Source organism: Pempheris klunzingeri, chromosome 6 (genome assembly GCF_042242105.1).
Source record: "Pempheris klunzingeri isolate RE-2024b chromosome 6, fPemKlu1.hap1, whole genome shotgun sequence".
Classification (NCBI taxonomy): Eukaryota; Metazoa; Chordata; class Actinopteri; order Acropomatiformes; family Pempheridae; genus Pempheris; species Pempheris klunzingeri.
In genome coordinates this window covers 5,702,932-5,725,564 of record NC_092017.1, presented here as the reverse complement: position 1 = coordinate 5,725,564, position 22,633 = coordinate 5,702,932, and the positions used below count along the sequence as shown (strand labels likewise).

Genomic DNA, 22,633 nt, shown 5'->3' with positions numbered 1-22,633 from the left:
AGGCTTGGGCTACAGTTTGATCCGTAGATAAAATGACATAGATGAATGTGGTTTTCCTGTAAACACACAGTCACTCACGCGCTCCTTTGACCACAGGACGTGATAGTGTGTATGTGTGTGTGTGCGCCACGAGACTGATCCGTGTCCATGATTTGATCAGACCTGATCAATCTGGAAACTTTGCTCTCAGGTCCGATGTTTTGCAGCAACACATGAGTGGTAGAATGGAGTCAGACTGAACTAATATGATGAGGAAAGGAGAAAAAGTCCCTCCTGGCGTAGTAATGGAGCTCCCCCTGCTGTTTTCTCTGAAATAAAGAACAGAGTTGCATAATACTTGAAATATGTAGTTAGATCCCACATATGAAAACATGCACTCACATATTAAGTAATGGACTATATACGTTTGAACGTGTACATATATAGTACATACATATATGTACTATATATGTTAAATGTATGTTTTACACTATTTATGCTATTTACTTTGTGCACATTTTGTATGTTTGCATTATATTTTGTACATTTGTATTTTATTTTATTTATTTATTTATTTTTCTTTTCACTGGAATTGAAAACTGTTATTTTTTATTTCTGATGTAGTTGTTGTGCATATGTGAATTTCCCCTTTGGAAGATGAATAAAGGTGCACCTTATCTTATCTTATCTTATCTTACATACACACACACACACACACACACACACACACACATATAAGTATAGATGTGATGGAGAAGACAGTAGCGCAATGATACAGAGTGCAAAGATGCTGGAATAGATATGGAATTAGTATGTACAGGTTCCATTATATACAAAAGGTAGGTAGGTAGGATATGGGTTTATACAATACAGTAGATTACTAAAACATATCATGTGCCAACATGAAGCAGAGCTGTTGATGATTATATAGGCATGATACAGAACTGTGTAAAAGTCTTAGGCATGTGTGAAGGAATGCTGTCAAGTAAGAATGCTTTCAAAAATATTAAATTGTTTGTTTATAATTCTGAAATTACAAAATGCAAAGTGGGCGAACAGAAGAAAAATCTAAGTCAAATCAATATTTGGTGTGATCACCCTTTAAAACAGCATCAATTCTTCCAGGTACACTTGCACAAAGTCCGGGATTTTGTAGGATCATAGGCAGGTGTATCCTTCACCAGTTATACCAAACAGATGCTAATGATCATCAGTTTCATATGTAGGTTGAAACACAGTCATTAACTGAAACAGAAACAGCTGCAGGAAGCTTAAAACTAGGTGAAGAACAGCCAAACTCTGCTACCAAGGTGAGGTTTCATGTCACAGGTCATACACCATGACCAGACTGAGCACAGCCACAAGACACAAGGTAGTTATACTGCATTAGCAACACTGAGGTTTCAAGATATGCTGTAAAGCTCATTTGAAGAAGCACAAAGAAAGGGGCAACCTTGAGGACTGTAGACGCAGTGGTCGGCCAAGGAAACTTAGTGCAGCAGATGAAAGACACATTATGCTTGTTTCCCTGGTTTCCCTCTGGTACACCATCTACTGTCCGGAGAAGTCTGGCCAGAAGTGGTCTTCATGGAAGAATTATATCAAAAAGCCAAACCTCCGGTGTGGAAACATGGCCAAACAACTTAACTATGCACAAAAACACAGGAACTGGGGAGCAGAGAAATGGCAGCAGGTGCTCTGGACTGATGAGTCAAAATTTGAAATATTTGGCTGCAGCAGAAGGCCGTTTGTTCGCTGAAGGGCTGCAGAGCGGAACAATGAGTGTCTGCAGGCAACAGTGAAGCTGGTGGAGGTTGCTTACAAGTTTGGGGCTGCATTTCTGCAAATGGAGTTGGGGATTTGGTCAGAGTTAATGGTGTCCTCAATGCTGAGAAACACAGGCAGATACTTATCTTTTATGCAACACCATCAGGGAGGCGTCTGATTGGCCCCAAATGTATTCTGCAGCAATACAGCTCACTCTGAGTGTACATGTTGTTATATATTATTGTTAGTAGTAGTGGTATTATTTGTATTATTATTATTATATAATACAGCTCCTCACTCTGAGTGTACATGTTGTTATATGTTATTGTTGGTGGTAGTAGTATTATTAGTATTATATAATACATCTCACTCTGAGTGTACATGTTGTTATATGTTATTATTAGTAATAGTGGTATTATTATTATTATTATTATTATTATTATTATTATCATTATTATTACTTTCGTGTTTGAAGTTTATTCTTATTCTTTTGGAGCTGCGTGTAACAAAAAGCAATTTCCCCCTGGGGATTATTAAAGTAATTCTGATTCTGACAACGACCCCAAACATACAGCCAATGTCATTAGGAACTATCTTCAGTGTAAAGGGGAACAAGGAGTCCTGGAAGTGATGGTGTGGCCCCCACAGAGCCCTGATCTCAACATCATCAGTCTGTCTGGGATCACATGAGGAGACAGAAGGATCTGTCTCTCTTTAGTTCTCCAACATGTTTGGAACAACCTTCCTGCAGAGTTCCTTCAAAAATTGCAAGTGTACCTGGAAGAACTGATGGTGTTTTGAAGGCAAAGGGTGGTGACACCAAATATTGATTTTGATTTAGATTTTTCTACTGACCACTCTTTGCATTTGGTAAATTGATAAACATACAAAAATGTCAAATATTTTTGAAAACATTCTTACTTTACAGCATGTTTTCACATCTGCCTAAAGCACTGTGTCTATATGTGTGGTGTGAATGTACTGTGAAGTAAAGTTGTACATTTGTCTCTGTTTTGTCTCTACGTTTACATGTATCCGTTCTTTATGTTTATATTTTGGGTACTGGTGAAAGACATATGGGCATATACGTCAGGTCATTGTAGGGATGGATGAAGAAATCTTAACTTTAAAGTTGCACAAAGCATCTGAAAGTTTTAAATTTGGTTTGAATAGGAAGACAAAGGATTTTTTTTTGTAATAAACGGTTGTTTGGCCTGTACTAAAAAAAACAGTCTGAAAATATGACATGACAGTGCAACCATGTTAAAAGATATGTAGTGTAATCTGCAGAAAGGGTTTGTAATTGACTATGAATCCATGCTGTAGATTCTCCTTCTTGTATACTCATTCATTGTCTTTACCTGCTGTTGAATTTTCACAACCAACTACTGAAGCCTATCCCAGCATGCAGTGGGCTGACCCAGGTCGTCAGCCCAACACTGGGCTGCTTATCTGCCCATTTTCTGCTTTAATTTTGCTGATTATGTTTCCCTCTTTAATCTGCTGTTGATGTAAAGCAGCAGGAGAAAGATAGAGACGGTCCCTAAATGGAGAGAGGTAGCATGGAGTCTGGATTCTATGGTTCAGTGCTGTCTTTTGATCTGTGCACGTTGTTTTTAAATGGGCCCTGGACATCCTCACGGTGCCCACTTGTGATTAAATTTAGTCTGGTAGACGTGTGTTTAACTTATAATGTCAATGTTTGTTGGACACGAGGACGGATGGAAGGGTGGACACAATAACAGCAACATGTATACAATGTCAGTACAGGAGTGTTGTAGTAAACACTTTTTGTAGGAGACTGCTGAAACTATGCCACAGAGGGTTACTATGGTATGTTTTGAGGCTGCAGACTGTGGTGATATTGTTTGCATTATTTGATACTTTAAAAACAGTTTCCCCAAAGAGTGACCACAAGTATTTTTTAGGCTGTTGCTCCAGTTTCACTGCACTGCCCCCTGTAACCTTCGGTCAATATAGAAAAAACATTTTTAAAGATCATACAGTCCCTGAGCTATCTCCTGCTGTCCTCCATGAGTCAGACTGGACATCTTCCGTCTCAGCAGGGAGGGTGACACGAGAAGCAGCTTCAAATGTCAGAGGTACTTTCCACCATTTTAACAGGCAGCTTCACAGAAGTGGTGGGCTCACAGAAACCCTTCAGAGTTGAGCACGAAGATGCAAAGCACACATTAGCACATGATGATGATCTTCTTCTCCACCACAATGAATGATAACCAAAAGTGACAACACACCACACATAACCCCAAACTAAATAGTCTTTTCTGTATAAGGAATGTCAACATATTTATTTCTGCAGAAGTACAAACATTGGGTAGTGAACTTATCAAGCAGATCAGTGATTGATGCACATCAAATACAGTTTCTTAGTCACTGTGCAGCACAATCGTCCATCCATCGTCTATACCGCTTATCTTCAAGGGTTGCGGGGGGGGGGGGGGGGCAATCCCAGCTGACACTGGGGGAGAGGCGAGGGCCACCCTGGACTGGTCACCAGTCAATCACATGGCCAACACATAGAGACCATTCACATGCAATTTAGAGTCACCAGTTAACCTAACCTGCATGTCTCTGAAGTGTGGGAGGAAGCCGGAGTACCCAGAGAGAACCCACGCAAGCACGGGGAGAACATGCAAACTGCACACAGAAATTAAATTCAAGGTTCAAACCACAAACTGCATTTCTGCCGGCCTGCAGACTCAAACCTGGAACCTTCTTGCTGTGAGGCAACAGTGCTGAGCAGCGTGCTGCCATGGTTCTGCCTGTGATACACTCATAAAGCCTGTAAAGCAAAATACTGAAATTTGAGCTTTAAAATTGATTCTTCAATTTAAAAAAATCCTGTCCCTCTGGAGCTTTCAGCCTCATCCCATGGCCATCATCAGCTTTAAAACTGAACAAACTCCATCCGCTAATGAAGGCCGTATCTGAAAGTTCTGGATGAAATCTACCAAGTGCAAATTTGCATCACGAAAAGACATTTCATGATATGAATTTAATTTCTACTTCATTGAATTAGTAATGTTTGATAATAAGTGCCAACAGAATGTTGACATACAAACGGCTCAACTTAGAATCAAGGAGTGATGTGTAGCTTCAGCTTTCTGCATATATCACTCTGCAACAATCGGCTCCATGCAGTGAGGTTTACAGGTTTTATATTAGGAAAAAGCTGATTTGTAATCTGCTCTATTCTTATTTTTCTTTGATAATCAGGGACCTTACATTTGCATCCCGATCAAGGATTTACATCAAGGAATGTTTCCATTGCAACAGTGCTCTGTCCGAACACAGAGATTTCCTGGAGAGCTTCTGATCAGGATGAGCTGACTTTGACCCTTACAAGGCGCACTTTTTATTTCCTACCGTGCTTGGCCTGCCGTGTATTCAGCAGTCCACTCAGTAAACAGCAGACTCTGACCTTGTGCATTGTGTCCATTAACAACTAGCTGAGGAATGACTAAGACCTGTGAATGCAGCCTCTCTGAACCTGTTCTCGAGAAAGCATTTCTACATACGCCTGTGTTGTCCTCCAAAGAAAAGTGGAGGACTGTCAGGCATGCTCACGCTGCTCTCTCACATTCACATCAGAACAGTGTGTGCCTGGACTTTAACCATACCCTTAAAATGGACTGCAGAGGAGGGGGACTTATTTGATCTCACTTAAGTCTGAAGCAACTCTAAGAAACTAACCCACACCGAATTGTGTGATTAATAATAATGAGTCAAAACAGATGTCTGCCTCCTCAACTGGTCTGTTTTGTGTATGAATCCTGTCCTCCATGGGTGACTTTAACACAACCGTACTACGGGCCACGGTTACAAGGGGAATGATCGCATTTAATCTTTCCTGCTTTACGTACGCAATGAAATAAGAGTTCAGAAGTTACACAAGAGTCCGTCACTCTTAAAAATGAAAATAAGTAATTTGTAACCGGACTCTTTGACGTGACGTTGGAGGATGTGATTGGTGGGCGGCACTGGTATATATCCGTCAGGCTTCAATCCCACCTTCTCGCCAGTGGAATTTCATCTCAGCTTCTGCACCTTCAGGGCAGACGAGTACATAAAATAAGTAAGTATTCCACAGTTTTTTACAGAATAGGACCGCGCTGCCATTACATATGATCCCTGCCTGTCATGTACATGGCGGAGCGGTACTTGTTGGGAAGACAGTTCGTGGGTGAACCCTGGACGATACAGTATGTTCTGGCCTGACTCCGTGTCATTTCTCCCCTGCTCAGCTGTATGCCTACGTGGACTTAGCGAGCTAGTAGAACTAACTGGAAGCTAACATGAGCTCGCTAGCTAAGGCTACAGCTCAACTTGTACTTTTTACCAGCGTGTCAGCGGTAGCTAGCGTTCATTTATATAAAAATGACACGACGCCAGTCTATGGCAGACTTGGTTTACGGTTTTAATTTTCAGCCCACTCTTAGCTTGATGCCATTAGCTGGGTACGGTGCAGCCTGAAGTTCTGTGTAAGGCTGTTCAAGTGAGCCAAGCTACACATTAGCCGAGGAGCTACGTGTCACAGTCGCACACACCACAGGGCAAAGTTTTTAGCAAGTTTGCTAACTAGCTACGGGTTCGTAGCTAGCCTCAGTGATACATGCTACATTCATTTCGCCACTGAAGACCCCACTTCTGCTTAGAGGCACATACATTTGTTAAACATCTGACATTATCTTCGTGCCCTCGACAGTGAGGATAGTGATAGTTTGCCTCGATGTCAGTACATTTTCATGGTTGATCAGCGTTAGCCACCATAGCGGCAGCTAGCAAAGAACTGTAATGTGTCGTTGGCAACTGACAGCTAGTTAACTTGATATCGTGTTAGCTAACACTCACACTAACCAGCTACTTAAACCCTTAATCTGGGATTTGGGTTTAATGTTACATTGGCTTCAAGCATGGCACGCTGCAGCTAGCGTTAATGCAAATTCAACTAGCAAGACCTGCCCGTCTGCGTTAACTTGATAGCAGCTCATTAACATAAATGGTCTCGTAGGCTGGATAACATGACTGTACATTTTTTATTAAATTACGTCGGTCGGCTGATTTGTGTGGTTGGGCTTTTCTGACTTTGGAGCTCGTGACTAATGTTGTTGTTAGTCACCAGTTTAAACGCACAACTGCACCAATGACTTGTTGTTTTAAGCTAAACAACTTGGCATCACTGCATTTATTCCCATGTTTTTATTTTAAGCCATGGCTTTACCCCCTCTGTTTACTGACTGTGTGCAGAAAGTGTCATCAGTGTCTTTAGTGATGTTGAAGGCAACTGGCCATATCTTGCTTTCTGTCCTGACACTGCTATACTATGTATTATTTCTCAGGTCTCTCTTGAAAAGGAGCTCTTAATCTCAATGAGACTGCCTGATTAAATAAAGATTAAAGAAGGAGCTAGTTAGCTGCCTTTTTATTTGAAGCCTAATGCATAAAGTATGCACAAAAATGGGCCCTAACTGATTACAGGCCCCCTTCCAGACACAAGTTATGGATTTCTAACAAGCTTTATGGAGCTTGTACACATCTATATATATTTTTTTGTTTTGTTGTGGAAACGTAGACCCGCGCCAATGATCGTGTGAGAAGAAATGGGTGACACCAGTGGCAAACAAGTAAAATAAACTCAAATGGTGAAACAACATTTTATGCCATGTCAAATCATACAGCCAGTAATTAAAAATTCCCTGTGCAACTTTGCTGACTCTTAAGAGAGTAATGGCCTCTTCACCTGGTTCACTGACAGCAGCTTCATCACTTGCCAGGTCTGTCCTTCTGTGTGACACGGCAGCGTCCAATTATAGAAGCCAGATGCTTGTCGGGGAGAGTGGGCTCCAGTGGCCCCTATACTTTACAGGGGTTCAGTAATGCACTTCTTGGCATCAGCTGTATCTGAGTACCTCTTTGTTTGTGGGTGGTTTCAATTGTCCGAGGTGGCAATATGGCAGAGCTCACTAGTATCTAGCCTAAAGTTGTTGGACCAATTTGCAAATGCAAGTAAAACATAAGCTTGTAGATCTGACTGAACTAGAAAAAAGTCAATTCTCTCATACAGCTGATTCTGTTAAACACTCATGGTGAAGTTTGATGCTCTCTGTCTCCATTTTCCAGTTAAGAACCCTCTTAACCATTTATCTTTTTTCTTTTAGGTTTGATACAAGGTTCATCCACTATAGCAATATTTCAAATTGATCTTACAGATGTTTGAGAATACACTTTTCTTTGTGCACACATACCCCTGTGGTACTCAATCTGTTCAAGGTTTTTGAAGTGAGGCTCCTGAAAATTCAGTTTGATCTTTCTTTGAAACTAAAATGCCATTATTTTCATACAATGGTTCCATTTTCTTTGGTCTGTAGGCAAAAGCTGGCAGGCTGACGGGAACTTGCATCTTTACAGGACGGATTATCTGGTAACTGACCATTTAGCTGGTAAGTTCTTACAGCTATTTGCATTGTAAGCACAACTGGCAGCATACTGTTTTGTTTTCCCCAAATGTGGTTTTACCCACCTCGCCCACAGCTTGAAAATCTGCCTCATATTAATGGCGTGTAATTAGGATCATGGAGTACAATTCTTCTGCAGTTAAGCTAAACAAGTCTGTAGAGATGCTCGATTATTTATTTCCGCTAGAAACCAAACAACAAATCAATAATGATGGAAATTTATAGTCTGTTTTGCCTTGTGCCTCTCTTGTTGGTGTTTAATTTGATTAGGGAGTGGCAGATCTCCACAGCTAGCTGAGAAACCTGGGCATGTTGTGGAAAAAAATTTATTTTGTCCCACAGTCTTTTCTATCTATCAAACATTGTAATTTATTGAAATAACCATTTACATATAGACACATTTTTAAGTTAATGGTTTCCTAAAAGTAGGCTAGATGTTTCAGAGACGTGTTGAAACGTTGCTTGAACTACTTGTAGTTCAGTACTTGAACTCTCACCCATTTTGTGAAGGCCTTCAATCAAATTAAAGCAGGCAGAAAAAAACGCATTGTTTTAATTCTGTCTCTAAATACACCTGGTCTATTCTGGAGGAAAAAATTACTGTTAGTCATCACACTAAGGGTAAAAAAACCCAAAAAACCATTCACGGTTTATTTTAGCTGAAACGAAGTCACTCAATTTAAATGAACACTGTTAAGCAATTTAAATAACGCTAACAAGTAGCCTAGTCTGTTTAGTTTTGTGGCTGTACTTTCCCCGTTTGTGGGTGACTATGATGTGTTTTATGCCTTCTCTTGCCAGACAAATGTCAACAAAGCAGGGACGGCTACCACCAAAATGAAATTAGTGTTGATCCAAAGCTGTCCACCAATGTCACAATAATGAAATCCATACTTAAAACAGTCTAGACAAAAACGTACTCTAGTGACTGACAAACACACATTTCTCACAACTGGATACATCTGTTGTCCTCTCTTGTAAAGATTCTTGTTCATACAGTTTTTAAATGAAGAATGTGTGCAGACTTATTGGCAACAGGGTCTGCAAACAGTAATGAGTGCTGGGCAGAGCTGCCTTAGGTTTATGAAGCCTGACAAGGAAGAGGCCTCTGAAAGGGTGCTCTAAAATGTGTAGGGGGGGATTTAGCCCGCTGAACTGACTACCACCACGTTGAAGCTTGAAGTGAATTTCCTTCAGTCGCCTGGTCTATGGAAAAACCCCTCACATCAACAAGCTCTCTGTGACATCTGGGAGTCACGACTCCATGCTTTCAGATGAATTTCAGGCAGGCTTGGGGGCAAAATCCACCCTAAAACAATTCGCATTCCTTTGCTCTTGTTTTTCTTGTAAGTTTCTCTGCCAGCCAGAAAACAGAGCAGTGACTCCTAATAGTATATTGGATTTCATCATTGATTGTGAAGTGGAATCAAGCTTTGGTCAGAGCGCTCATTTGGTTATTCCCTTATTTGCAGAGCAATAGTAATTATTGTTGATGAAACTCAAACACTTTGAGTTTTATGTATCTCAGAAATCAAAATAGCTGTAGGGTCTTTCTATGAATGTCACAGATGAGGATTGGCTTTGTAGAAACTACAGGGCCAGTCCTTCTTGGAAAGAGATGCCCTGTCTAGATCTCTGAATGTTAATAACCCAGTTTTCTGTTGGTGGGTTTTTTCTTTAATCCCATCCAACATGGACATACAGAGGGGTCAGTGAGGGAAATCCTCTTAACCTCAGCAGTCTCACTTAGCTACACTTCGTAGAACAGTACTGGACAAAGTGCTGTTCTGTAAAACTAATTTTAAAATTCCCCTCTCAACATTGTGCTCTGTATCCGACGGCAGGATGGACTTCATTACAGTCCAGAAGAAATGGCCATCTCATGTTGTTCACTTACTCATGCACAATACATGATCCAGTAACTACTTAACCTTAAACATACCTCTGATATGCTAATGTAGCAGAAGGTTACAGGTTTCACCATTTTTAAATGGGATGAACTGCAAACGGGAGTCCTTTTCATTCCCCATGGAGATTTTAAAGCATTAACTCAAGTTTTTGAGTCACTTTTTTCTTTTTTTTTTTTTTAAACACAAGGATTCCTTGTTGTGTTTGGTTCTGTTTTGCTGATTGTGGTCTTGTGAATGTTTCATGTTCTTAAGTCTCTCATGCAAAACATCTCAATGAGTGCCTGAATTAAAATGGATTAAATAAAGATATATAAAAGATCGTCAAACAAAAGACAAACAGGATCCTTCTAGAAAGACAGAATATGCTGTAGCTGTAGCCCTGTCCACACCAGTGTTTTTCTTTGTGGTGCTTAGGGTAATCTCTTGACTAGCCACTCTGTCACATTACCTTGTCAACACTGTAAATGCATTCTATGCGAGACTAAGTGAGATTATACTTGAGAAGGAGAGGGGCAACGTTTTGATAAAGGTAGATTAGATAATGGTAAAAATCCCAAAGTCCACCTATGATAAGCCTGTATACCATTCTAAACCTGTGCATGTGACACTTCAGAAGAGGATTCCTTTTTTTTTTTTTTTTTCTACCATTCAAACAAGTGCCTTGGTTATCTAGTTTTGGCTATCATGGAAAAACGAGTGTATGCAAAACTCAATTTCTTATTTAAAAAAAGGAACCCTCCGTTATCCCAATGTCACTGGCAGTGCTCATTGTTCAACCTGTGTGTTTTGCACATAAATGGTCTAAAACAACCATTACAACATATTGGTGTTGCTGTGGCCTAGATTTGCGTTAACACAATGAAAATAAGTGATAATTGTAAGAGATAATCCTGTACAATGTGTTTATTAATGCAGCATGCCTGTGGTAAGAGTGTGTGTGTGTGTGTGGGGGGGGGTCATGACTGTACTTTGGCAATAGGTATTTAACAAGAACTGAACTCTCCAAACCTCTGTTAATCTGCTTTGCCAGGACTGTGTGGGTATAGTTCGATCACATTTGACTGATGGTGCTGGTGTGACAAACACAGAAATATCCCAAATAACCAAAACCGCTCCAGACAATGTCCTATTCATATAGTACACCTTCAGTCATAAGAAGCTGACTGGGAAAGTAGTATTGAGGGTTTTTTAATTATTCCTTTTCTGCTGCCAAGCCTCTGATAATGTAAACTGCTCCTCTTGTCTTTCTGTTTCTGAACATTTAAAAATGATGAACTTTCCTTTCAGTGGCACACTCGGACTCTGTGTTAACGTGGGATTTTGACCATGAGCTCAGTCGCTGTACTTACGCAGGAAAGCTTCAATGAGCACCGCAGTGGGCTCTTGCCAGAGCAGAGTGGTGGTGAGTATTTGGATTTGTAAGGCTGTGCTTGAGCTGTAAAATGGTCAGAGCCATAAGTGAGCTCATCTGTTTGTGTTTTTTTCCCCTCCTCTGTGTTCAGCTGCTGTGGCAGGGACCAGTGCTGGGGAGGAGGAGGATGCCCTTCCTACCTACAAGGACGCCTTCCCACCTCTGCCAGAGAAGGCGGCCTCCCCTGAGGGGACCCAGGAAACTGCCAACGCCTGGACATCTAAGATCCGTCCTCTCAAGTCTTCTATTATCACCCAGGTAACATTTTCAAGGTTACTAACACATATGAACTAACACATTTTCTAGTTATTATGTAAATTTTAAAAGTATTTTGATTGAGTTTTGTGGGTTTTTCCTTAAATTTGTTTCATTGCAATTGGTGGAAGGTGGACTGTACTTCCTCAAAAAATAAATAATTAAAACCACCCATGTTGTACCACTAGTGCTTTGATAGCACGTGAAATGGCTGTTTTCAGTGAAGGCAACTTGTACAATCCATTTTTAATGACTATTAACTGTTAAAGCTCAGTTCAACCCAAATTCAAGGTGTTTATATCAAATACGTTTCAAATTCTTAATGGAGAACATCAGTTGTCTTTTGGTCAGTGATTACGTTCGACTTAATTGCTAAATGTAGTTGCCAAAAGCTCGAAAAGGGAGACTTTTTGACTTAACGGGAAAGGAAAAAGCACAGGTGCAATTGATAACATTAATGATGGAACAGTAAAATGACCCAGTCTGCCATGAGCCAGTCAGCACAACCCCAGGGCCCCTGGAACAGATGCACCGAAAGGCAATGCAGTATTCATTAGTCTTATTCACAGCTGTGCCTCTTTTTACAATGACATGTCAAAATAGCTGCTTTAAAAATGCCCCTTAAGTAAACATCAGGGTAAAGGAATGTGTAGTAAATGGTACAATACCATGCTACAGTCCCTATAGCACACTCTAGTGGTATCCAATCTGGAGGCCTAACAGGTCCCAAGGGACAGCAGCCCACAGAGATGATTCAAGGTGTATGAAAAAGATATTTCTGTCAAACTACGTTCTATGTAAACATTTTATTTGAAGGCATTTTTAAAAAGTAAAATTATGCTAGATTTAACAAGAATTAAAAAGAGAAAAAAACAAACGAAAGATGCTGAAATATCATGTTTGAACTTTTTAAAGTAATGTTTATACCAAGGCCATAATTTGTGATTACATGCCACAAGTAGACTTTGCTTCATTTTGAGGGAGCACAGACTAAAATAGAAAAGTTGATAACCACTGTCTTATTGTGTGCTAGAAATGCAGTTCACTTCTGTGGTGCAGTTTAGAACCCATTCACTCATGTTCTTTTACCCAACAGTGTGTCCCTGTTATATGCATGTGCAAAATGATTCATTAGTTCAGGGGTGGTCCACAGTTTGAAAACACGTTCTTGCTGTGCCAATTGGTGTGATTTAATTTGAAAGCTCTATCAAATCAGTCCTGACAGAACAATTGACTTTTTGTGTTTTCACATGAACTAGGTTTTCCATGTGCCTCTCGAGGAGCGCAAGTTCAAGGACATCAACCAGTTTGGGGAAGGAGACCAAGCGAAGGTCTGTGTGGACATCATGCACAAGACCGGAGCCCACCTGGAACTCTCATTGGCAAAAGATCAGGGCCTCTCCATCATGGTTTCTGGAAAGCTGGATGCTGTGATGAAGGCCCGCAAGGAGATTGTGTCCCGACTGCAGACTCAGGTCAAGAGATCCGTCTTTGTTGATGATGACTGTATGAGCTGTTAAAAGTTGAAGACAATGGTGCCAACTGTACATTTTAACCCAAACAGGCTTCAGCTACTGTCGCCATCCCCAAGGAGCACCATCGTTTTGTCATCGGCAAAAATGGGGAGAAGCTTCAGGAGCTAGAGCTCAAGACTGCCACCAAAATCCAGATCCCACGACCTGACGACCCCAGCAACCAGATCAAGATCTCTGGTACCAAAGAGGGCCTGGAGAAGGCAAAGCACGAGATCCTGTTGATCTCTGCTGAGCAGGTAACATGGCTATTCACACAACCAACTCGGTTTGTTGCAATACAGCCCAGATGTCATAGTTTTAGGATACGTTTTTCAACACCTTCCTCTATCCCCTGCTGTTTTAGGACAAGCGTGCTGTAGAGAGGGTGAACATTGACAAGGTGTACCACCCTTTCATCACTGGCGCCTACAACAAGCTGGTAGGAGAGATGATGCAGGAGACAGGTGCTCGCATTAATGTCCCCCCTCCAAGTGTCAACAAGACTGAAATTGTCATCACTGGGGAGAAGGAGCAGGTGGCCCTTGCTGTGGCTATGATCAAGAAGGTTTCAGAAGACAAGGTATGCTAAAACCAAAATGGTCACAAGGAAAGCTGGTGTTGGAAGCTTCCTCATACGAGTATAATCTGTATCAACAGATTGTTCACAGTAAAATGTTACTGATCAACTCCCCATTTGTATTGCAGAAGAAGAATGCCACCACCATAGCAGTGGAGGTTAAGAAGTCTCAGCACAAGTATGTGATCGGCCCCAAGGGAAACACCCTGCAGGAGATTCTGGATAAAACTGGCGTGTCAGTTGAGATCCCACCTTCTGACAGCAGCTCAGAAACTGTCATCCTTCGTGGGGAGCCGGACCGTCTGGGTCAGGCCCTCACTGAAGTTTATGCCAAGGTGTGGAACGTTTGAAAAGTAACTAGCAATGGCCTTTTGACATTGGTATTTGTTTAAAAAAAACAAAAACAAACAGTGGTGAGAAGTAACAAAGACCACGTTTCTTTTCTCAGGCAAACAGCTACATTGTTTCCTCGGTCACAGCTCCCTCTTGGCTTCATCGTTTCATCATTGGCAAGAAGGGGCAGAACTTGGCCAAGATTACTCAACAAATGCCTAAGGTCAGTTGACTGACAGATTCAGAACCAAAATACTACTAAATACTCCTTTTTAAATGTAATTTTGTAACTTCTCATGTATTTTGCATATAGGTGCACATTGAGTTCACCGAGGGAGAGGATAAGATCACCCTGGAGGGTCCCACCAAAGATGTGCAGATGGTGCAGAGCCAGATTGAAGCCATTGTTACAGATTTGGTGAGTATTGAGTTACCAAATTATATCTTGGATGAGGACCCAAAGCCCAGTTGCCATTTACAAGGGTTCCCCTAATGTCAAGGTTGTGTGCTTGGAAAGTAGAATGTGTAAAAGACTGAAGTGGTATTTTATGGACTCAACATTAAATGCAGAGTAAATAACCTTTAGCAACACTCAAAAGCTACTGTTGCTCCGGTGATATTAAAGTTTCTGTCTGTCGCCTAAAAGGTAAGCCGTATGGACTACACAGAAATCATTGTGGATCCCAAATTCCACAGACACCTGATTGGAAAAGGAGGCGTTAACAGTAAGTACAGAAAAGGCTGGTGTAATGAATTAAAAGTGTAACAAAAATGGGCTCAGCATCCATTTCAAACCATATGTATTTATTTAATTCATAGTCAATCGCATCAAAGAGCTGCACAAGGTGACTGTCCGCATCCCCCCTGACAACGAGAAGAGCAACCTGATCCGTATTGAGGGGGATCCCCAGGGTGTGCAGGAGGCCAAGAAGGAGCTGCTTGAGCTTGCGTCACGCATGGTGAGCACAAACTCGAGTTCACAGATGGATGCTGCAAATCAGATCCTGATGTGTGTTTGCTAAATGTACCGCCTCTTGCAGGAGAACGAGCGTACAAAGGACTTGATCATCGAACAGCGTTTTCACAGAGCCATCATTGGCCAAAAAGGGGAGAAGATAAAGGAAGTGCGCGACAAATTCCCTGAGGTGAGTTTGGAACTTTTGGTGTGAGCTGCTATATAGTAGTGGCTTGTCTGTACTGAAACTATTACATGAACTTCAATAATTCTATAATATTTGTTCCAGGTCATCATCAATTTCCCCGACCCAGCGCAGAAAAGTGACATCGTTCAACTTAGGGGCCCACGAACTGAGGTGGAAAAATGCGCAAAGTTCATGCAGAAGATAGTGGCTGAAATGGTAAATACTCATGTGCTGTCATTTATGCTTTTCAGATGGCAATTTAAGAGACTGTCTAATTTGTCATCTGTCACTACTTTAGTGTAGTTAACTTTCATTAATTCCCTTTCTCAGGTGGAGAACAGCTTTTCTGTCTCAGTCCCCATCTTCAAGCAGTTCCACAGAAACATAATTGGAAAAGGAGGATCGAACATCAAGAAGGTACTGTGTATTTAAAATGGAACGCCTGTAGCTAAATGAGGTATTCAGGCTGTCCAAGTTTTGACTTTTATTTTATTTTTTATATAGATTCGAGAAGAAACCAACACTAAAATTGACCTGCCGGCTGAAAACAGCAACTCTGAGATGATTGTCATCACTGGAAAGAAGGCAAACTGTGAGGTTGCACGAAATCGCATTTTGGCCATTCAGAAGGAGCTGGTAAGCGGTTATTGCCATCTCCAAAGCTTTGAAAGATGGGTCTAACCCTAGTACATAATACTAATTAATGTCTCACTGTTCAGGCAAACATCTCAGAGATAGAGGTGTCCATTCCCTCCAAGCTGCACAACTCCTTGATTGGGTCAAAGGGTCGTTTTGTGCGCTCAATCATGGAGGAGTGTGGCGGCGTGCACATCCACTTCCCCACCGAGGGCTCAGGGATTGATAAGGTCACCATCCGAGGCCCTCAAGAGGAGGTGGAGAAAGCCAAGCAGCAACTGCTTGCCTTGGCAGAGGAGAAGGTTTGTTTAACTGTCTAATGATAAAAAGCTGAACTTGTGTTGACCTTGCTTAACTGGCAGCCATTAGACGGGGGCATAGAGGGAGGGCTAAAAAGGCAAAGAGCTGCTTCTGTGCCCCAGTGATGATACATTACCACGTGCTGAGAGCTTCTTTCAGTGTCCTTTCAGCTGTCAGACTTAAAAACAGCAAGCTTGTGCACAGCTAGTGTCAGAAATTGAGGCTGAAATGTTTTTTTGCCTGCTGCAGTCTTCTCACTCAAGATTAAATCGCATTTAGCCCATTAAAACATCAAATCTGAGGTTTTGGTTGTTTGTTGAGCATGAAGGAATTTCCCATCTGTTACAATTTTGAAGCTGATGATGGCATGTTTTGTGCTGATCGTTACAGTTTAGGTCAACTTGTGGTGGTAAACTTCTTGTTGTAGAAATCATTTTGTAAATGTGTTCTTCAGCAAACGAAGAGCCACACCGCAGAGCTGCGTGCGAAGCCAGAATATCACAAGTTCCTCATTGGGAAAGGTGGTGGAAACATCCGCAAGGTTCGTGACAGCACGGGGGCCAGGATCATCTTCCCCACCGCAGAGGACAAAGACCAGGAGCTCATCACTGTGATTGGCACTGAAGAAGCAGTGCGAGAGGCCCAGAAAGAGCTGGAGGAACTCATCAAGAGCTTGGTAAGGCTCCAAATCTGTTATGCACATACCAAGACGAGGGGGGATAATTCCTGACATTAAATATATTTACTCTTTGCTTACAGGACAACGTTGTTGAGGATAATATGAGCGTTGATCCAAAGCACCATCGCTACTTTGTGGCTCGCCGTGGCCAAGTTCTTAGGGACCTTGCTGATGAGTACGGTGGTGTCATGGTGAGCTTCCCTCGCACAGGTTCTCAGAGTGAAAAAGTCACCCTCAAAGGAGCCAAAGAATGTGTGGAAGCAGCCAAAAAGCGAATGCAGGAGATTGTTGAGGACTTGGTTAGTAGATACAGTTTTCTTCAGATGGTCTTTTAGGGTGTGTTTGTGTCCCCCATTCTGTATGAAATATAACCGTTTGCCGTTTTCTTTTCCAGGATGCTCAGGTGACCATTGAGTGTGTGATTCCTCAGAAATTCCACCGCTCTATCATGGGTCCCAAGGGCTCACGGATCCAGCAGATCACCAGAGATCACAATGTTCAAATTAAGTTCCCAGAGCGCGAGGACCCACAAGGTAACCGCACGATCGGTGTGAAAACTTGGCAGAGGAGCCTGGAACTTAAAGCTTTTCTCATCAAACCTTTTCTGATTCACCCGGCAGCAGCAGCAGCAGCAGCAGCAGCAGCAGCAGCTCCTCCTGCAGAGACGCCTGTCCAGGAGAATGGAGAGGCCAACGGAGAAGTAAAGGAGCCTGTCGATCCCAACGCACCCAAAAAGTGTGATGTCATTGTGATCTCTGGTCGTAAAGAGCGCTGCGAGTCTGCCGTGGAAGCACTGAAGGTTGGTATTCGTTACAGGGAACAAGGCAACAATGTTGAGAAATGAAAATTGAGCACTAACTGTTTCTTCTCCTTAGGCCTTGGTTCCTGTCACTATTGAGGTGGAAGTGCCTTTTGAGCTTCATCGATACATCATTGGACAGAAAGGAAGCGGAATTCGCAGGATGATGGATGAATTTGAGGTGCGTTTATTGAATATCTTGTGATGGCACAGGGATGCACAAGATTTTTTTTTTATTTTGCTGCTTATTCAAATTGACCTCACTGTCTTCCCCCAGGTTAATATTCAAGTGCCTGCTCCTGACCAGCAGTCCGATAAAATAGCCATCACTGGCTTGGCCAATCACCTTGACCGCGCCAAAGAGGGACTCTTGGAACGCGTCAAAGAGCTGCAGGCCGAGCAGGAGGATCGGGTTAGTATCGTATATACAGTACATGCATATCATACAGGGACTAATGCTGAGCGCTCTCTGGTGGTATTCCAAAGCATCTCTGCTGTGTTGATTCACGTACACTCATAGCAGTCAAGTTATCTTCTAGATTAGACATTAAAAGTCATGATGACACTGAATGAGCTTGATGATTAACTTTTCCTCTGTTTGGGGACCAGCTGAAGTAGAAATGGGTCAGGTGTCAAACTTCTAACCCAGAGTATCACTTACATTAACCCCTCTACAGGCACTCAGGAGCTTCAAACTGACCATCACTGTGGACCCCAAGTATCACCCCAAAATCATCGGCCGCAAGGGTGCCATTATAACAAACATCCGCACCGAGCACGATGTGAACATCCAATTCCCAGAGAAGAATGATGAAAACCAGGTACAGTGTTTCTGCAGAACTTTTGTCCCCTAATTACAAAAATAGACAGACGGGGGGAAAAAGTGAACACTATGTACTCCCTCACCACAGCAGGTGGGGCTAAATTACCTGCTCATGCATGATGTTATTACTGGAGAACACGGAGAATTATACTAACTATTATAGTTATTGGTAATTATCATCATGGGCGTTATTGTAATGGAAAAATATTTCCTTGTGTCCATCTTTCATGTTTGGTTTGCTGCCGTCTCTCCACAGGATCAGATAACTATTACAGGGTATGAGCACAAAGCCATAGCAGCACGAGACGCCATCCAGGCTATCGTGGATGAGCTTGAAGAGATGATCTCCGAGGACATCACCCTGGACAGCAGGGTCCATGCCCGCATCATTGGAGCCCGCGGCAAGGGCATCCGCAAGATCATGGATGAGTTTAAGGTGAGGCTACTGAGAGGACGGGGAGTTTTTATCAGTGGAATAAAACAATATGACATTGATAGCACTGTACTTGTGCTGTTTTCTTTTTCAAGGTTTCACTGTCACCCCTCACATAGCTTGAAAGGACGTTCTTATCTGGCAAAATCCTGACTTGGAGTTTCATAACATCCCTTTTCCATTTCATCTTTATTTTGTCCCAACTCCATTCCTGATGGGTTCATCGTATGTTACAGCTACTTTTCAGTACCAATAACTCATGTTCACAAATAGACCTGCAAATTATGAAATGACCAACCAGACAGAGTTGGACACAATTCCCATCATGTCCGTCACCTAGCCTGCCTGGAGACAAGATCACCTTTGCTACTGTGAGCAACCCTTTTTCTGCAGTAACCCATCAAAGCAAAAATGATCATTTTATCTAATCACGTTAATGCTCAACACTGACGGCGTAATGGCTCTTAGTAGTGTTTGTTCCCGCTGGTTTGGAGGAGGTCGATTGGGACTTTAGTAAAACCATCAGATCTTTACTCTTAACTGCTGAACGTGGACAAGCTTAGCAATGGGCTTTGTCCTACATGTCTGGAGATGTCCAGGGTGGACCGCGGGGTTGCGGCCATGATGACCCTGCTCTGCATGATTGGTGCAGATGGTGCTCTAGGTGGAGACACCCAAGAGCAACGGCGATCTAGACGTTGTGTTGGGCCGCCCCTTGGAGCTCCACTTGGTCTAAAGTTTGAGTTGCCATCTTTGTTTTGATTTCTTCTCATGCTGGGTCTCTGTTTGATCACTTTATCTATTTCTTTTAGGTTGATCTCAGGTTTCCCCAGAGTGGGGCTGCAGACCCAAACCTTGTAACAGTCACAGGTCGCCCTGAGCTTGTGGATGAAGCCATCGACCACCTCCTTAACCTTGAAGAGGAATATGTAAGCTTTTTCCATGCATGACAACTGCTTTTTCAGTATGCTATGTAGAGATTCCTGTAATGTGTTATTTATTTTACTCATCAGCACTGATACATTTTGTTGTGCCACTCTTGTCAGATGGCGGATGTTGTGGAGAATGAGGCAAAGATGGCTTACATGAGGCCTCCTGGGGGCAGCGCTGCTGCCATGGATGAACAGCGTTGCACATCCAAAGGCTTTGTGGTGAGGGAGGCTCCCTGGACCACTGGCAATGAGAAGGTGAGTGTTTTCTCACTAGCCTGGCACTCTTTGAAATTAGAATTGGTCACACCTTCCTTTCCTAATCCCTGTGTTTTTTTTGGTTGTTTTTTTTTTTTGTCTCCGCTTTTTAGGCCCCTGATATGAGCAGCTCTGAAGACTTCCCAAGCTTTGGAGCCCCAGTGGCAACCAAGGCCTCTCCCTGGGGACCCAAGCGCTTCTAAGCTGTGCTGCTACCGATGGGCCTGAACTTGACCGAACACAATCTTCCCCTTCATCACCCCCCTCCCCCCCCTTGACCTGGACTGATCGCTGACCCTACAAGTCCTTCAGTTCTGAGATTGTCATCCTTCTCTGTCTACTTATCCTTGTCTGCCCTTGCAGATTCATCTGTCAAAGTGCTTTCAGATACTGTAATTGACTTGTGAGCTTTGTATCTGCATTAAATGATACTGTCTTACGCTGAGAAAAAAAAAAAGTGACAGATGTTGCAGTTATGTTGCGATCTCCAGTCTGTACAAGTCTGACATTTTAAGTGTTGATTAGATCTGACATTTCATTGTGGTTTGAACTGTTATACCAAATTCAGTGGTGGCCAGACATCAGTTTTTTTTGAGCTGCCCTAATCTTAGTTGCCTTTGCAGGGTGGGGTAAAGGGATCGAATTACTGCTGGCGACATGTTCAGACATGCTGCCTGACCAACAAGGGGCCAGCTGTTTCTGTAACCCACCACCCTCCTGCTTTACTCATGTAGCTGAGTGAAAATTGTCAGTTGTTAGCCCTCAAGCACACTGTAGTGGTTGTCTGTCACATCTTTTCATTTGCTTAGCTGTGCTTCTGTGAATATGGTCAAGTAGTGGCACGTACCTTGTAGCCTTATGAATTGGTATACTTTACAAAGGGGGGGGGTGGTTTCAGCCACTGCATAATGGCACCTGTTCAAACTGCCAGATGCTTTGAGATCACGCCAGAACTAAACTTCTTAAAACACTAGGCCTGAAGCTCGTATCAAACCTCACACTAACTGTTGAATGAACTCTTGACATTCAAATGTTAATCACTCTACAAAACATGACTGTTTGTGAGCAAAACAGCAGACCATCTTGTGCCAACTATCTGTCTAGTGATGTCCTGTGTTAATCATCCTCTGTAATGGGTCAGTGTCCAGTCCCTTTGTCTTCCAGTTGCTATGCAGATTGTTCTGTTTAATAGCAATGGCCCTTTTTTATCAGCCTTACAACTAGAAAGATACAAACCAGGTAGAGATGATGTCTAGGTGCATTTTTAATGGACAGCTGGAAGGTATGTTTATTGTTCCTTTGAAAGCTCTTGGAACATTTCCCCCCCAGTCATTGTAATTAGTTTAAGTTTGCCCGAGGAGTGCAGATTTAGCTTGCTAGCTGCTAATTCAACATCTAGCATCAGCCTACCTTGGTTTATATCCTCCTAGCATTGAATGAAAGATTATGCAAATACCATTGAAGTGAACGGTTATGGATGACACTGGAAAAGAAATTGTCCAAAAAGTCAATAAAAACTGAAAATCTCTGCGCATCCTGCATCTTTTGTAAGGAGGAAAAGGACTCATTTACTCTTTGGGTCTGACAGCAACTGAAATGAACAGAAGTGGTGAATGTGGCAGCACGACAAAGCTGATGCTGCTGTGTCACGATAACTGTTCTGATGGGAGCAGTGGATCTGAATTGCTCTTGGTCACTCTTTGGCCTGAGGGTGGTGCTAGAGGAGAGGTCGTTATGATAATCAACTCGTGAAATCTGGGGTTTTCATCTCTAGGTGTCTGGAGCTGTGGGCAACTTTAAACATATAGAAATAACCCTAATATCAACTTGAAATTGTAATGTATTTAGTTTCTTAAGTCACATGCGGCTTGTAATTTGGATAGAGACAAGTGGGGAAAAAAAGAGATAAATTACATTAAATCTCTGCCTTTTTAACACACACACAACCTGTTGGCTAAATGTGCTGTCATTCAACTTTAAAACGACAGAAGGCAGAGGCCTGCACTGACAGACAGCATCTATGGGAGGTTACACCCTTAAATTAAATTCTATCAATCAAATATCAGGGTATTGGCACTCCTGTATTGATAATATACCATAAGAGGAAGTATCGTCATATGTAACTTTAAAAAATGTTGTGCTCAGTGGTACGAGGGCACCAATGAATGTAGGGGTTCCAATTACGCGTGGACAATTAATACTCTGCCTCATACGGCGGCACCAAAATGTTGGGGTTTGGTACCTCGTATGGGGCAATTTGGCTATGAGAAATAATTAATAACTATCAAAGATAATTCATAATCATTTAAATGAATGGTACTTTGTGTAAAGTCCACCTCGATTGGGGCACCACCTCGATAAACGAGGAAAAGACGGACAGTTTAATTGATTCAGTCTCATAAAATAACATAA

The 22,633-nt window shown here is 42.2% G+C and overlaps 1 protein-coding gene across 3 annotated transcripts; it reads left to right on the top strand.

Annotated features, from left to right (window-relative positions):
- The first annotated feature begins 5,773 nt into the window (after positions 1 to 5,773).
- Positions 5,774 to 21,751, top strand: hdlbpa (high density lipoprotein binding protein a). 3 transcript variants are annotated; one of them, XM_070831577.1, is made up of 28 exons: positions 5,774 to 5,842; positions 8,136 to 8,207; positions 11,420 to 11,534; positions 11,635 to 11,801; positions 13,058 to 13,273; positions 13,363 to 13,569; positions 13,677 to 13,892; positions 14,018 to 14,224; positions 14,338 to 14,445; positions 14,536 to 14,640; positions 14,869 to 14,947; positions 15,042 to 15,181; positions 15,263 to 15,367; positions 15,467 to 15,580; positions 15,695 to 15,781; positions 15,869 to 16,000; positions 16,084 to 16,302; positions 16,755 to 16,976; positions 17,060 to 17,278; positions 17,374 to 17,512; positions 17,615 to 17,778; positions 17,855 to 17,959; positions 18,056 to 18,190; positions 18,456 to 18,599; positions 18,858 to 19,037; positions 19,847 to 19,963; positions 20,081 to 20,221; positions 20,335 to 21,751. In XM_070831577.1, exons 3-28 carry the CDS (start codon positions 11,459 to 11,461, stop codon positions 20,422 to 20,424), a joined length of 3,834 nt encoding a protein of 1,277 aa, XP_070687678.1. In that variant the 5' UTR covers positions 5,774 to 5,842; positions 8,136 to 8,207; positions 11,420 to 11,458; the 3' UTR covers positions 20,425 to 21,751. The 3 variants fall into 3 exon arrangements, with proteins under 3 accessions (XP_070687678.1, XP_070687677.1, XP_070687676.1); XM_070831576.1 differs by having other exon boundaries at positions 17,612 to 17,778; XM_070831575.1 differs by having other exon boundaries at positions 17,600 to 17,778.
- The last annotated feature ends 882 nt before the right edge of the window (positions 21,752 to 22,633 follow it).

Bases quoted from the DNA above. Each gene is read 5' to 3' on its own strand.
- hdlbpa (XM_070831575.1), top strand. From the start codon at position 11,459: ATGAGCTCAGTCGCTGTACTTACGCAGGAAAGCTTCAATGAGCACCGC. The intron at 16,001-16,083 runs GTAAGCGGTTAT...CTCACTGTTCAG, and splicing joins TGGCCATTCAGAAGGAGCTG to GCAAACATCTCAGAGATAGA. The intron at 17,513-17,599 runs GTAACCGCACGA...TTCACCCGGCAG, and splicing joins AGAGCGCGAGGACCCACAAG to CAGCAGCAGCAGCAGCAGCA.